At 40.5% G+C, this 15,240-nt stretch overlaps 1 protein-coding gene across 2 annotated transcripts; it reads right to left on the bottom strand.

Moving 5' to 3' along the window:
- Window positions 1–3,383: 3,383 nt before the first annotated feature.
- Window positions 3,384–15,227, bottom strand: NECAP1 (NECAP endocytosis associated 1). 2 transcript variants are annotated; one of them, XM_082420347.1, is made up of 8 exons: window positions 15,073–15,227; window positions 9,581–9,681; window positions 9,320–9,424; window positions 8,549–8,630; window positions 7,627–7,735; window positions 7,344–7,527; window positions 5,432–5,534; window positions 3,384–5,109 (listed from the first exon to the last, which is right to left on the bottom strand). In XM_082420347.1, the coding sequence occupies exons 1-8, from the start codon at window positions 15,165–15,167 to the stop codon at window positions 5,061–5,063; spliced, it is 828 nt and encodes a 275-aa protein (XP_082276473.1). In that variant the 5' UTR covers window positions 15,168–15,227; the 3' UTR covers window positions 3,384–5,060. The 2 variants fall into 2 exon arrangements, with proteins under 2 accessions (XP_082276473.1, XP_082276474.1); XM_082420348.1 differs by lacking the exon at window positions 8,549–8,630 and having other exon boundaries at window positions 9,320–9,446.
- Between the last annotated feature and the right edge of the window lie 13 nt (window positions 15,228–15,240).

Genomic DNA, 15,240 nt, shown 5'->3' with positions numbered 1-15,240 from the left:
AATACTTTATTGCTAAAAAATGCTTCCATCATCTGAGCCTGCAGCAAGTCATAATAGTAATGTCAAAGATCACTGATCACAGATCACCATAACAAATATAATTATGATGAAAAAGTTTGAAATATTGTGAGAATTACCAGAACATGACACAGAGACACAATGCTCTGTGAGCAAATGCTATTGAAAAATGGCACTGATAGATTTCCTGGATGAAGTGTTGCTACAAACTTTCAATTTGTGAAAAACATAGTATCTGCAAAGTGCAATAAAGCAAAGTTCAATAAAATGAGGTATGCCTGTATAGACATTATATTACAAACTTCCAAGTTGCTAAGAGATTAGATCTTAGTTGCTCTCACCACAAAAAAGAAATGACAATTACATGACATGACAGAAGTGTTAGCTAACACTTCGATTATTGCAATAAATGTATCACATTTTGTACACCTAAACATTTACAATGTTATATGTCAATTATATCCCCATAAAAATTAATTTTTTTAAAAAAGGAAAGGATCTCATCATTTTGCCCTTATACTTACCATGTTATTGCAATCTTAATAGCCAGAATTAAGATAGCCAGCCAAGCAGCAGTAGTAGAAGCAGTACTAACAGAGAATTTACCATATGCCAGGCTTTGTTCTAAACACTTTAAATTTTTAACTTATTTTATCCTGACAATAACTCTATAAAGTAGGAACTATTATCTTCATTTTGCATATGAGGAAACCAAGGCAAACAAGGGTTAATTTGCCCAAGGTCAAAAAGCCGGTAAGTGGCAGAGTAAAATTTTGTGCCAAGGCAGTCTGTCTCTTCCCAAATTCATGCTCATAACCACTCCTCTTTACTTCCCATTAATCACCTATTTTGGTGGGACTGGGGAAGGTGGGGGGGGGTCATTAAAATCAATAAGTATATGCCCCATTCATTCAAAGATTTATTTAAGTATTAAAGTCTGAAGAAAGTATTATTCTGTTCTTCATTTTCCACCTACCCAAACAGCTGTTTTTCTACATTCCCAACAAACTTTGGATCGGGTACATGCTTACTCCATAGATGAAATGTCCCTTGACAGTCTTCATTTATGTCTTCAGGTGTCTCCCCTGCCACCAGGAAATCTGAGCAGTAATTCCTACCGCTGTGCTAGAGTTGCTAGGGGGAGCCTGTCCTCTAGTGGTCCCATGCTGATATGCAGCCAGTTAAAGCATTGACAGAAATTGCCTCAAAGACATTTTTTTACTATTATTAGGTGCAGTGGCAGAACACAAATAAGACAAAAGAAAATATTAAAAAGCAAACAGAAACATTCATCGTTGGTCTTAATGCATTATTGTGTTTGAGGGGATGACACTAGTCTTAGATTGATAGGGCAGAACATGAGGTCTCAAAGGACAATTATTTCACTCCTGACTGAGATGTAGACTTTAGTATACTAGAGCTTTTTAAAAAACATACCACCCAAAAAAAAAAAAAAAAAAAAAAACATACCACCCCCATATCTTAATAACTTTCAAAAAGGGACTGAAAATGACAATTCTTATTCTGAAATAAATGCCATACAACATGGTTTCAACCATGGTTGCTGTGAAAACCACACCAAGCCTATACATTCCCCAGGCTTAAGGGACTTGAAAGTAAATGTAATCCTCTTCCTTTTTCCTTTCTTTCTCAAGAGACTATGTGATTGATGGGGAGCTCCTGAGTATAAGTTCTAGTCAAAAACCATATGTATTTTCCTCATGTACAGTTAAGAGGCAATAACAGAAATGACTTTTTTTAAAAAGCTAGAAAAAAAGCTAAATATAACCAAGTGCAATCTTAGCCAGTTGTAATAACTGAGATCAGAAAGTAAGCTACCAGATTTATCAGCAGCTGCGCTACATGATATCCAGTTTTCCTTTTCCCAGGCCATAGCGTCTATGTATCAAAGTAAAATTTGTCTTCAATGCTACTTTCTTGGGCCCTAATATTAACTGACTCTGGAGCATATAAATGAGACCTTCTGCAACTATAACAAAGCATATAAGGAATACTTATGTCCTGTAGCTAGGAACAACCAAAATGAGAATGAGTGAAAAAGGAAAAACCCAACTTTCTGATGTCTAGTCCCTCTTCACTGAAATCACTGTTAATTCAACAAGTATATATTTATGGCATATGGAAAGTATTGAGTAGATAAAAATGAAGACATGGTCCTTATATCAAATAGCTTACAAACTAGTAAGAAGAGAATTTCAACAGCAACCCCAAAAAACAAGGGAGATCACCTTTCAGACTGAGGGGATAAGTAATGCTTCATGAAGCAGCACTTGAGCTTTCCAGGATGGGAAGGATTTCACCAGGCAGGTAGAGAGGGAAGGAATTCTAGGCAGAGGGAATTGCAAGCACTCAATGCCCATGTTGCTGATGGCATCTGCAGAATGACAAGCGTGCAGGAGCAGACTGAAAGGGAAAATTGCGAGCTGAGGATGAAATGGTACTTTGGACTTTAACCTGTAAGCAAAGGAAAATTATTAAAGGTAACCAATGAGTAGGGGAGGAAAGGGCATGAGCAGGGTTTGGTTTCAGGAAGATTATTCTGGTGGCAACGTGTAAGCTGAACTAGGGCTGAGAAAGCTAGAGGCAAGCCAACTACCTAGAAGGTTATCGGAATGGAAGAAGTAAGGAGTAATAAAAGCTCACATGACAACCGTGAAGGCAGATGTCAATGTCTAACCAAGGAGGTTGAGCTGGAAAAATTATTATCTGCATCTTCTGCCCAAAAAACCCCCCTGCAGTTTAGGATACATGTTTATCCATGATAGTGCCTCACAACCTCAGTAATGATAAGAAAGGCCATGGTTGGGGAAGCCATCCAAGCCCTTCCCTGGGAGGGCAAATGGGGGAGGTGTATCAGAATCTCTGGAGAGAGCAGTATGTTATTTTAAATTGGAAACAAAAAAAGAAAAAATAAAAAGCAGCAGCACCCATATCATTCTGATTCATCTCCTGCGACAATCACTGAATAAGAACTCCAAGATCCTTCTGGCTTCCAAAGTCTATGACTCTCACTTTAGTTCTATCTCATGCATTGATTCCCTTCATTTATGCTGACCATAGTTCTGCGATATGAAAGGTGGCCTAGATCACAAAGATAATTCCAAGCAAATGAAATTAACTGTACCAGCAAATAAATAATAAATACAAATGATCTCGACAAGGAGCCTCTGTAGGTTTAGAAACATGAGGACAGAGGTCTAGCCTTAACCTCTTAAAACCTCCATTTCTTGAAAATGAGTAATAGATATAAAATGTCCTTTTATTACCTACTGGCCACCTATATTGGGTCAATTAAATAAAAAAGATAATGAAACAGGCAAATAGAAAGATAAAAGAGACACTACCTCTTTCCATATTTTTAATTACCATTATTGCACCAATACAGCATACATATGCTCTATATACATATATCTGAAAGTTCATTTTCAATTTTTCAGCAATTCAAATACATAATATATTATCATCTTGAGAATACAAAGAACACAACATAGAGGAAGATTGAGAAAACAGGCTCCCAGTAGTTAGTCAACAGTGATTCTACAGGCTTTCCTTTTAGTGTTTTCTATTGGAATTTTTAAATGTCCTGCCATGGCTCTGCAAGAATAGAGCTGCCTGGAACGGGAAGTAATGAAAAAAAAAAATGGACCCAAAGTTAAAAAGAGTCAAGAAGGAAATCCAAGACAGAGAATCTATTTTGAAACTAAATATAAGGACTCCCTTCAGCCAGAGGGTACACATCCAAATAGGTGCTAAGGGAAGAAGTGAGATCCTCCCATTTCACTCTCAAAATTGCCCCTTAGCAGACAAAGTAGCTGGTGCCAGCTCACCTAAGAGCGGGACCGCTTCACAGCATTGTAAAAGGAATGGTGGGCAGAGGGAGGGAAAGTGGTGGGGGGCAACTTGCTTCTGAGATACTCCTGGTGATGGGTATTGCAGCCGTCATTTGGGCAAAACCTAGCACAGCTAAAGCCATGGCTCTCCAGCTTGCTTCATAAATGATGGTACATGTAACAGCAGCTTTCTGTTGAAGAGCTGGTGGACTGAAAAAATAAATGTGTATGAAAAGGAGCCAGATACCCAGGCAGCAAGGTAATGTGGGTACTGAACAAGAGTTAAGTGCTTTCAACCTCTCTGCTCTACAAATTAGGTTAAAAACTCTAAACCCTTTAAGACAAATAATGGGGCCATTACAAAGTAACGCTGTGCTTCAAATGCAGCAACTAGATGGAGCTGTAAGAAAGTAACTGCTTCTCTAGAATATAAGTAGGAAAACATAGTCCCTTGAACCTCCTTCATCCAAGAGACACCCACTGGTCAGAGATGCTGCACTATTCCACAAAAGAAGAGTGGGGTGCCACCAACACAACCCTCTTGTCACAGGAAGAGACATGTAAACACACTAGACACAAGAGGGTCAGGGGGCTGCACCCAGCACTGGATGTTCACTGAATAAGACAAGCCTGAGGGAGGATATATAGCAGAGACCCAGGAAACAGGTCTTTCTTCACACCTACCCCTATCAAAATTCTGAATCTGTAAACACTGTGATCAGTCTGTCCATTTTTAGAGTCTTCAGTTAATGGAAAAGGAAGTTCTGAGGTTTTTGTCTCCCCTGAAATTGCTAAACAGAGCTTCACAAAGAGGTACACAAGGGTCATGAGATGATTCTGAAAAAAGTTAAAGAATTTAAAGATGGAGAAAATTTTACAGATGTTGGAGGTTATTTCCCCACCAAAGAGACCCTGGCCTTTAGAGCCCTGCAACAGTCAGCCACAAGTATCAGAAGACCCACTATGCCCCTGCCCTGATAGTGAACAGGAGATAAGAAATACTTTCTCGGCTGTACAGCAAGGAACACCGGGGAGTGACACACCAGCCTGAACGCAATGGAGAAGCTATGAAAACAACCGTTCAATAATTTTGGTACTGGGGAGGGAAGGGGTTCTGAGCTCCCCTCAGATTGGTGCCCTCAAGGTCATTGTGATTCTTCAAGTCTGTCCTTAACGTCCTGCCGGTGCTCCTCAGAACTGGACCCAGTTGGATGGCTGTGGTGCCTGGTTTGGAACAGAGCTGTGAGACAGAACAGAGAGATAGCCAAAGGCATGTTAGGATAGGGACTCCATCCTTAACAGTAAGAAATTTCTGCCCAGAATTCCTGAAACTATACTTCACAGCAATTCTACTAAGGCCTGAGATATTCCACTCAAGCTTCATGCTACAGCTTTCTTATCCCACCATCCCCAGCACTCCTATACTTCCTTACCTAGAATTCCTGCTGAAGACTCTATATGACGTACAAATGCCCTGCTTTCCCAGATCAGAGACTTCATTTGACTGTACATACATCATCAATACCCTGGTTGAAAGTATGCTGGTTTCCCTATGCTAATACCTGGATGCAGTGCTAAAGTCACCCCACAAGTCATTGCTTGCAGAAACTGGTGCTGGTGCTGGTGTCGTTACAGGAGCAGGAGAATCCAAATCTAAAAGGATATCTGAATACAAGGTAAGAGAAGAAATAAGAAAAGGGGAAACAGAATAAAAATTTTAGAAACAAAAACTTATGTTCACACAAAAACCTATACGTAAATGTTCACAGTGACTTTGTTTGTAACAGCCAAAAACTGGAAACAACCCAGATGCTTTTCCATGGGTGATGATTAAACATACTGTGGTACATCCACACCATGGAATACTGCTCAGCAATAAACAGGAACAAACTGTTGCTATATACAACTTGATGGCTCTCAAGGGAATCATCCTGAGTGGGAAAAGTCAATCCCAAAGGTTATATACTATATGGTTCCATTTAGGTAACATTCCTGAAGTGACAAAATTAGAGATGGAGAACAGATTAGTGACTGATTGCTGAGAGTTAGGGATTGTGGGGAGAGGCAAAGAGGTGTGGCTATAAAAGGGCGACACAAGGGATCCTTGTCGTGGTGGAACTGTTCAGTATCCTGACCATGGTGGTGGATCCAGGAACCTACACATGACAAAACTGCACAGAACGACAGCCGACCCTTGAACGACATGGGTCTGAACTGCTTGGGTCCACTTACTCAGGGATTTTTTTTTTCAATAAACACTCACTACAGTACTACATGATCTGTGGTTGGCTGAATCTGCAGATTTGGAACTGCAGATACAGAAGGACAACTATGAAGTTATACACAGATTTTTGACTGCATGGGGGGGCGGGCAGGGAGGAAGTGGTCAGTGCACCTGAGCCCTGCACTGTTCAAGGGTCAACTGCACACACAAATGAGAATACGTAAAAACGACGAAATCTAAGTAAGATGATGAGATGGTCTCAATGTCAATTTTGCAAAATGTTGAGGGTAACTGGGTAAAGGGTATGTGGGATTTCTTTGTATTATTTTTTACAACTGCATGTGAATCTACAATTATCAAGTTTAGTTTTAAAAAATAAAAATAAATAAACCTTAGATACTATCCTCAGTGCCTTCTGGCAACACTTACCAAAAGAAGTAGCCTATAACCACTTTTACCTCAAAAATTCCAGAAAGAGAAAGCTTGCTCTTAGCAATCAATTACAAATGATTAATGATATAATTTAAAACTTAAATTATATTAAATTATAATTAACTAATTAATGATATAACTTAAAACTCCCAGATTCTAATACTAGGTTCTCTAAACTTAGGAAAATTCCTTCCCAAGTTCTAATTTCTCATCTTTTAAATGGAAATAACTATATCTATTCTTTTTTCCCACCAGACAGTAAAGAAAAACGAAAATGTACTCATAAACCCAGATGTCATCTCATTTCCTCTCATTGCCCTTGTGAAGAAATGGAACGGATTAAGAAATGACATTCACTGAACGGCTACTATATTCCAAGAACTGGGCTAGGTGCCATCACATCATTTCACCCTCACGGTCTTGGGGTAGTTTTACATCTCCATTTTACAGGTAAGGATACTGAGACTCAAAGAAATTAAATAATGTTACCCAACACATTCAGATAAAAAGTAGCAGAGCCATGACCAAAATCTTGGTCCATCTGACTCGCAGGCCCACTAGCATCTCTGTCACCAAGGTACAGTGAAGGAAACAGTCTTCTCAATATCTACTCATTTTCAGCCAAAGAACCACCCAGAACCATGACTCTCAGCTCACTAGAAAAGCTTCAATGCCTTGCTAGAGGCTTCCAGAATCACCTTGTCAGTGTCAAGCACCATTTAACAGCAAAACCATCGACACTCTCCTTGGCAAATAGGTGTTACCCAGTTAAACCCTAAGATATGATTTCTCAAGGTTAAAGTGCTAGAGAGAGTTACCTGCATCAGTACCTCCATGACTGGATTTTGGTACAGGCGGTGGAGTGACATGATTGCTGATGGCAACTGAGGAGGACGGTGGGGGAATTGTGACTCTGCCTCCAGGCGGTGGTGGGAGTAAGCTTAGGCCCCCAGTCGCTGTAGTCTTGGGCCTAGAAGCACCTCCTTTCTTGGTTGTGATGTTCTACAAAAAAAAAAAAAAAAGAAGCAGAGTGAGAGAAAGAAAAAGAGCAAGTCACAGGCTTATGGAAATACAAGGAGGGGTGGGGGGAACCATACTCACCCCAATACTCAACTTGATGGTCTGCCCTTCCTTGAAACCCAGATCCAACTTGGGACGATTATCCATTTCCTGAGATTCTTTGGAAATCTCAGATTCCTGCTTTACCCACCTTCAGCAGAAGAGTAAGTTATTTTAATTGGGATTCCCTGAAAGCGGAGTCTGACACACAAATTTGAGTGTAGCTAATTTATGTGAAACATGATTCCAGAAAGTAGAGTAAGGGAACATGAGATGTGAGAAAGGAAAGGAAGAAAAGCCAAGAAAGGGCAACTGGGGTTCCATACCGCCGAGGAACCATTCAAAAGGCATATTGAACTTGTCCCTCCAAAAGAGGGCACTTAGCCACCAATCCCATCCCCCATGGTTGAGGGCGGCCCCTGAGGGGGTGTCAATTCCTCAGTCCTTCCAGGTTGCCCCCCTTGCTAACTGGCTGGCCTTCCACAGTTTCAGGAAGTCCTAAGGCAGAAAAGCCTGCGCTTGAGGTAGGAAGCCAACAGCGTGCATGGTGCTGTCCACCAGAGCTGAGCCAAGATCGAATGGGCTGAAGAAGTACTGCGACAGGCACAAAACATGTCAGCTACATGGAGTAAGAAAACTGGCACATAACTCCCCACATATCTCACAGACAGCCCTGCTGTTACTGTTATGCCTCCTTCAGCCACCTAAAAGCAAGGGCAAATTCCCCAGAGGCATAAACAAAAGCCCCGTCTCAAACCACTGTACAAGGGATTAAAAACATATTCTAGCTATAAGGAAAGGATAGAACAGATACAAATATAATGTAAGAAAACAGAGTGAATGGGAAGATTTATATTCTTTACCAAGTAAAGAAACCAGGAGGTAAGAGAGATAGTGCCCGCTCAACTGAGGAGCAGCCTTCCCCAAACATGTAACCTGGTAACTAAAGACAAGCTTCACTCACTTGAAGTGATCTTGCAAAGAGACATTAAAGTCAAAGGCATCACCCCGATCTGAGAAGCCAATGCCAATGAAAGCACTACGCCCTGTGAAAAAGACAGGAATCTTCAGAACAGGAAGCATCCCTTAGGGCAAACTCTATCCAATGAAAATATCAATGTAATATTTACCCTAACTAGACAACATCTGTGAATGTGAAATATTTTCTCATGGACCAGGGATCGGCAAACTGCATGCAGCCCGTGGGCCAAATGCTGCCAGAGCTTGTTCCTGTAAATAAAGTTTCACTGGAACAAAGGCACACCAGTTTGTTTACATACCATCCATGGCAGCGTTCACATTACATCAACAGAACTGAGTAGTTGCAAGAGATCATTTGGCCCACAAAACCTAAAATATTTATTATCTGTGTATTTACAGAAAAATTTTGCCAACCTCTGATTGGAGAAAAGATGACTGCCGTAAACACAGTTGATGTAAGATAGTCCCACAAAAAACCACCACAACAATGAAGAGGCAATATGTGTCAATTCTTTGGTTAGATAAACATTTTGATTTATTTACGTCTACTTTTAATAACCACATCTTGGAACTTGTGTTCATATCTATTACAAACATGTTAATCCTTCTCCTTTAGCAACTAGAATTAACTTTGGACAAAGGGGAGGGAAAATTTAGTAAACTGAAGTAAGATAAATGCATTGGGGCACACTTCTGTTGAACTGCATTAACTATTTTCCTAATCTCAACCCGTTCAAAATCCCTGATCCCTTACCAGTACCATCCTGGATCCGGATTACAAAGTAGCGGCTGGAATCTGTCACTGTCTCCACAGCAATACCAGGATACTGTTCTACTGGTGCTTGAGCAAAGAGCTCCCCTGACAGGTAAGGAAAAGACTTCTTTGAGCAAAGGAAACAAACATTTAAAACTCAATTAACAAGTATTTCCATGCCAGTCCCCAATTTGAAGGTATTTATAAAAGAACACCAAACCAATATCCTTAATATGTTAGAGAGTCACCAGCACAGATTACCTGAAACTTTATCCTCAAGTTTGATATAAGCAATCTTCCCTTTTGAAGTGATTCGGAGGCGACCAGTCCAATCAGGTTGATCTAATTTCCAGTCAGATGCCCTAGGATAGGAAAATGGAGAAGCCTCAGGCCTCGGGTCAACGTCTTTAATACACTAAAAACCTACGCAGGATCACTTGCCATATTTCTATTTCCCTCTTCTGAACTGCTTACTCTTTCTACGTATTAAATAATCAAAAGACTAACTCATGATTCTCTCTATACAGAGGCCTCATGTTACACACAGTCCAAAGCAAATAGAAGGTTACTACTGAAGTCCAAAAAGCATCAATAAAAGTATATAAAAGTACAAAAAAAAGCAATTTAAAAATTTATCACAATGACACTATTTTATATAATACTGTAGATGGTATTTTATATAATAGTGTTTTGCTGATCAGGGAACAACAAAGTCTACTAAATGAAATATATTAGGTAACAGAAGTCTCCCAAATCCCTAAACATATTATCTTTCACTGAATTCAACCAATATTTACAGAGCGTGTATTAAGTTGCAGGTACTGTTCTAGGTACTTGGGATACAAGACGGAACCAAATTTAAAGCCATCATGAAGCTTTCATTCTAATAGAAGATAGATAATAAAAAAGAAGCAATAAATAAGTAAAATAATTAACATCTCAGAAGGTGATAACTGCTACGGTAAAAAGAAAATGCAGAGGCAGAAAAGGGAGATCGGGAGGGTCGTGGGAGAATGAACATGTTGCAGCATTCAAAAGATGTGGCACATATATACAATGGAATATTACTCAGCCATAAAAAGAAACGAAATGGAGGTATTTGTAGTGAGGTGGATGGAGTTAGAGTCTGTCATACAGAATGAAGTTAAGTCAGAAAGAGAAAAACAAATACAGTATGCTAACACATATATATGGAATCTAAGGGGAAAAAAAAAAAAAAAAGGTCATGAAGAACCTAGTGGCAAGATGGGAATAAAGACACAGACCTACTAGAGAATGGACTTGAGGATATGGAGAGGGGGAGGGGTAAGCTGGGACAAAGTGAGAGAGTGGCGTGGACATATATACACTACCAAACATAAAATAGATAGCTAGTGGGAAGCAACCGCACAGCACAGGGAGATCAGCTCGGTGCTTTGTGACCACCTAGAGGGTGGGATAGGGAGGGTGGGAGGGAGGGAGATGCGGGAGGGAAGACATATGGGAACATATGTATATGTATAACTGGTTCACTTTGTTATAGAGCAGAAACTAACACACCATTGTAAAGCAATTATACTCCAATAAAGATGTTAAAAAAAAAAAAAAAAGGGTGGTCAAGGTTAATAAGGCAGGCCTTATTAACAAGGTGAAATGTGAGCAAAAATGTGAAGTGAGAGTTACCCATGCAGATATCTGGAGGAAAAGCATTCCAGGTGTAGGAAACAGCTAGTGCAAAGATGCTAAGATAGGAGCATGCCTGCCATTATCTGCCCTCAAGCAAGGAGGCCACTGTGGTTAGAATAAAGAGATGAAGTGGGAGAGCTAACTGAGGGACAGGTCATGTAGGGTTTTATAAGCCATTGTAAGAACTCTGGCTTTTATTGTGAGTGAAAAAGGAGCCATTTAAGAAGAGGTGTGACATGATCTCCCTTTTAGTTTAAGAGGATTACTTTGCTATCATAGCAGAGATGCAGCAATATGAACACTGAAGCAGGGGGATTAGTTAAGAGACTACTGTACTAATCTAGGAGAGTCACGATGGTGACTAGGAAGAGAAAGGAGCAGAAGTGGCTAGACTGTGGATATATTTAAAGTAAGGCAGCGGGATTTTCTAATGGAATGGATTTGAGGTAGAAGAGAAAGAGAGACATCAAAGATAAAATCAAGGATGACTCCAAGGTTTTTAGCCTGAACAGAGGAATTGCCAATAATTGAGATGAGGAAGGCTACAAGTAGAGCAAGTCTGGGAAGAAAGATCAGGAGTTCAGTTTTGGCTATGTTGAGTCTGAGATGTCTTACAGATTTTCAAGAGGAGATACAGAGTATGTGTTTGAATATATGAATCTGGACTTCAGGAAGGACTTGTGGATTAGAGATACAAATGTCCATGGAAACAGTACAAACACTGAATCCTTATGATCTGTGTTATAAATGAATCTGAATGAAATCTAAGACATTATTTAAACATGAAACAATTTTACAAAACATTGTATTTGTGATTTTGTTTTGCCAGCAGTGTGGAAAAGGGAGGGCAAATAAAAGTCAGTAATAACTCATCCCAAAAAAAAAAAAAAAAAAACTCATCCCTTGGGAACCTAAAGACTAATACTTGTAGGTTAGGAAGGTAACAATAAAGTATATCTGAATAAAAATAAGTTTCACAAGATGGTAAGCAAATGGTGGAAAGGAAGGAATGAAAATTTAAATTAGGACAAGTTCTGAATAGGATTTACAAGATAAAATCTTTGTCGCACCCTTCTCTCTTGATGTCCCGCCTCAAAGACCCTCAAGTACCTGAATCTGATCCAGATTAGAGCAAGCTCTAGAGGTCCCTGTCTATGAAATTTTTTTAATGAGTCATTACTTATTCCACTATACCGCCATGAGCTAGACATAGTGGAAATGGGCTACTGAAAATATTAGGAACAAGCCTACTAGACACGCTTCTTTGGACAGCTTCCTAGGCTTATTTGTGTGTCTGGTGGCCAATATTTAACAAATCCTCAGTAAATGAATGGATACTCATGGCAGCAGTTTCCCTCAGCCCTGAGCCTTACCTCCTCTCCCACTCCCCTGACCTACCCTGAGGAACTCTTGGTTTTACTGATCTTCTAAACCAACCTCACAAATTTTCATCTACCTTGGCAATAAGTCTTATAGCAGCTGTATGGAATAGGCATAAAAGTCTACCACCTCTCTCTAAATGAAGAAATAGACAATAACACACTAAGTAACAATCCCTAACTTCAAAGTCCAGCATTCTTTTCATTACATTAAAACACACTATAGGGTTTAATACTGATTTAGCTGAGGAGGAGGGTAATGATGAATAAAAAAAAGTTTTACAGGTTGGGAAACCATTTTCTAACCATTTATAAGTTTTGCATCAACCTAAATTCCGTTAAGTCTGGTCAGTGAAAGTCTGGGAAGCAACAGCTTATGCTAAGTGAACCAAAGTCAATTATTCCCTCTCATCTTACTAGTCACTCGAAGAAAGCATTTCTCCTGCTTCCTACAAAGTCCAGTTTTTCCTTTAATGGCAGCCTGGAGAACAAATCATGCTCATAATGTAAAATGGACACAGACAAAAAGGGAGAAACGTAATCTTTATCAAGCACCTGTTCCAGGCATGATGCCCATTCTTGTGAAAATTGAGAGGATCTCACAAAGTAAGTAATATTATATCCATTTCTACAGACGAGGAAACTAAAGTTCAAAAGAGTTAAGTGACTTGCCAAAGGTAACCCAGCAAATAAATGAGAATCACAATTCAAACTCAGTTCTGCTCTCTTCACTGACTAAGAGTGGTTGATGTAAAAAGCCTCTTGTAAGATAAGATGTCAATAATAAGCATGGAAAACACAGAATGACAACAAGAAAAAGGGTAAAAGAGGAAAATTAAGAAATTGCTTTGATGGCTCAATGCAGTTAATTGACATAAGGATAAAGGATAAACCAGAAGTGAAGGCAGAGAAAGCAGATGGGTGAGAGAAGCTTCAAGCTTTTAAAAAGCTTTAAGTAGAAGAAAAAGAACAGAACCTCACTTTAACGTGTATCATATCCTTTAGGAAGTCTCAACGCGTATAGTTGGAGGTCATGAGCTATTTCACCTTATTTCACAGTTCAATCAATGCTAATTTAAATGTAATCTACTAATTTCTTTAAGTCAACATTTACAGAGTCTCCACCATGTGCCAGAAACTGTGCTAGACCCTAGGAATATAAAGTTTAAAAAGACCTCAAGTTGTTCACAGTCTAGTCTGGAGAACTGGGAGACCAAACAATCAACGAGAATGCAGAAGGAAGAGCTCTGTGATAAAGACAAGCCCAGGTGCTATGGAAGCACCAAGAGCACACCTAAGCCAGAATGGAAGGTCAAGGAGGGCTCGCCAAAGAAGGAGAGTTCTCAAGTGACACACACGTATTAGTACCTGTGACTACCATCAAAAAGCATGTAGAGTCTTATTCATGGTCAATCTGGAGTATGATTGAAAGCTTGAAATCAGGACTACCTCTTTGCCAAAAGGTACAACCCACAGGGTCTAGTGCACAGGTCAGCAAGCAGAAAGATACTGATTCACGATGAATGAACCTCTGATAATGAGACAAAACATTGGACACAGGGAGAAGATAACTTTTCAGCCGAGGTAATAATAAATGCCAAGAGGAAAATCCTGATGGTGATGTGAGTCAGAGAGAGAAATCAAACCAGTATCTCATATTTATATACTGCTTTACTGTTTTCCTAAATTCTTTTTAGGAAATTTATCTTAAATTCTTTTTCACATTTATTGTATGATTTCATTTAACCCTCTAAAAAATTCTACAAGGTACCTAGCTAGAGCAGGTTTTATTATCACCTTTTTTTTTTCTATTTTACAGGTGAGAAAACTGAGGCTTGGAGAGGCTAAGAGACTTGTCTCAAATCATACAGCTGTAAAGTCGCGAGGGCTCACACTCATATTTTTTAACATGCAACCCAGTGAGTTACATGTGAACTCTTTGGACTACATGACTTGGTGACTTCCTACAGCATACTCAGACCCTCCCAGTCATTGGATTACAAGGTGGTTAGTCAGCCCTCCAGTGAAAATGCTGCCTTAACTCTGGAAGTAAAAGCTATAGGCGAAATGGAGAGAAGGGGGTAGGGAAGAAAGATTGAAAATACTATAGTATCACCAAGAAAACATATTGAAAAGAGACAGACCGGACAACCATTGGAAAACTTAGGATCATAACCTTTGCCCACTGGCAAAAGAGCTGAAAGGAAAAACCATATGGTGGATGATGAGATTTGGTGACAAGATGGAACAGCACAAAAGACAAATTAGCTCATCCAGAGAGGGGCCAACGACACAAAGATTACCCACAAATACGCACGAGGTACTGGAAATGGGGGGCGGGGACAGACAGCGAGGGGAAGATGACGGTGACAAGCTAAAGGACGCAGGGAAGAGCGAAGGAAAGGTGACTGGTGATAGAGCAGACACGACTGGAAACGGATGGAGAGCAAAGGGGTAACCCAGAGGGGGTCCGGGGGAGGAGGGGTGGGAGGATGCAGGATAGTCATTTTTTTAAGCGGCGGAAACAAGGATGACAGCAGTCCAGAGTGGGGGAAGAGCAGGAGGACAGGGTGACAGCAACCCAGGTGGGGAGCCTAGCAAGGTGACAACCCAGAGGTGGCAGTGGCAGGCACGGGCAGCGTGCTACTGAGGAGCAAAGTGTCAGCCCCGACAGGGTACGCGCGTGCCGCAGTACCTCGGGGTTAGTACCTGTAACCGCGGTTGGAGGCCCGGGGCGGAATCCGGTAGACGCTGACGTCGGGCTTCACACACAGAACAGACTCGTACTCCAACTCGGCCGCCATCTTGGCTCTGCTCGCCGCCCAGCTGGGGGCGCGGCGTCAGCACGGGGGCGGGACGTGGAGGCGGGGAGTCGCG

This window comes from Balaenoptera physalus (assembly GCF_965194825.1).
Source record: "Balaenoptera physalus genome assembly, chromosome: 13".
In the NCBI taxonomy this organism is placed as follows: domain Eukaryota; kingdom Metazoa; phylum Chordata; class Mammalia; order Artiodactyla; family Balaenopteridae; genus Balaenoptera; species Balaenoptera physalus.
This window is presented reverse-complemented; position numbering and strand designations above follow the sequence as displayed.

Excerpts from the sequence above, each read along its gene's own strand:
- NECAP1 (XM_082420347.1), bottom strand. The coding sequence starts at position 15,167 with ATGGCGGCCGAGTTGGAGTACGAGTCTGTTCTGTGTGTGAAGCCCGAC. Across the intron at positions 9,682-15,072 it reads GCCTCCAACCGCGGTTACAG|GGCATCTGACTGGAAATTAG; the intron begins GTACTAACCCCG and ends TTCCTATCCTAG. Across the intron at positions 8,631-9,319 it reads CCGGATCCAGGATGGTACTG|GGCGTAGTGCTTTCATTGGC; the intron begins GTAAGGGATCAG and ends TCTTTTTCACAG.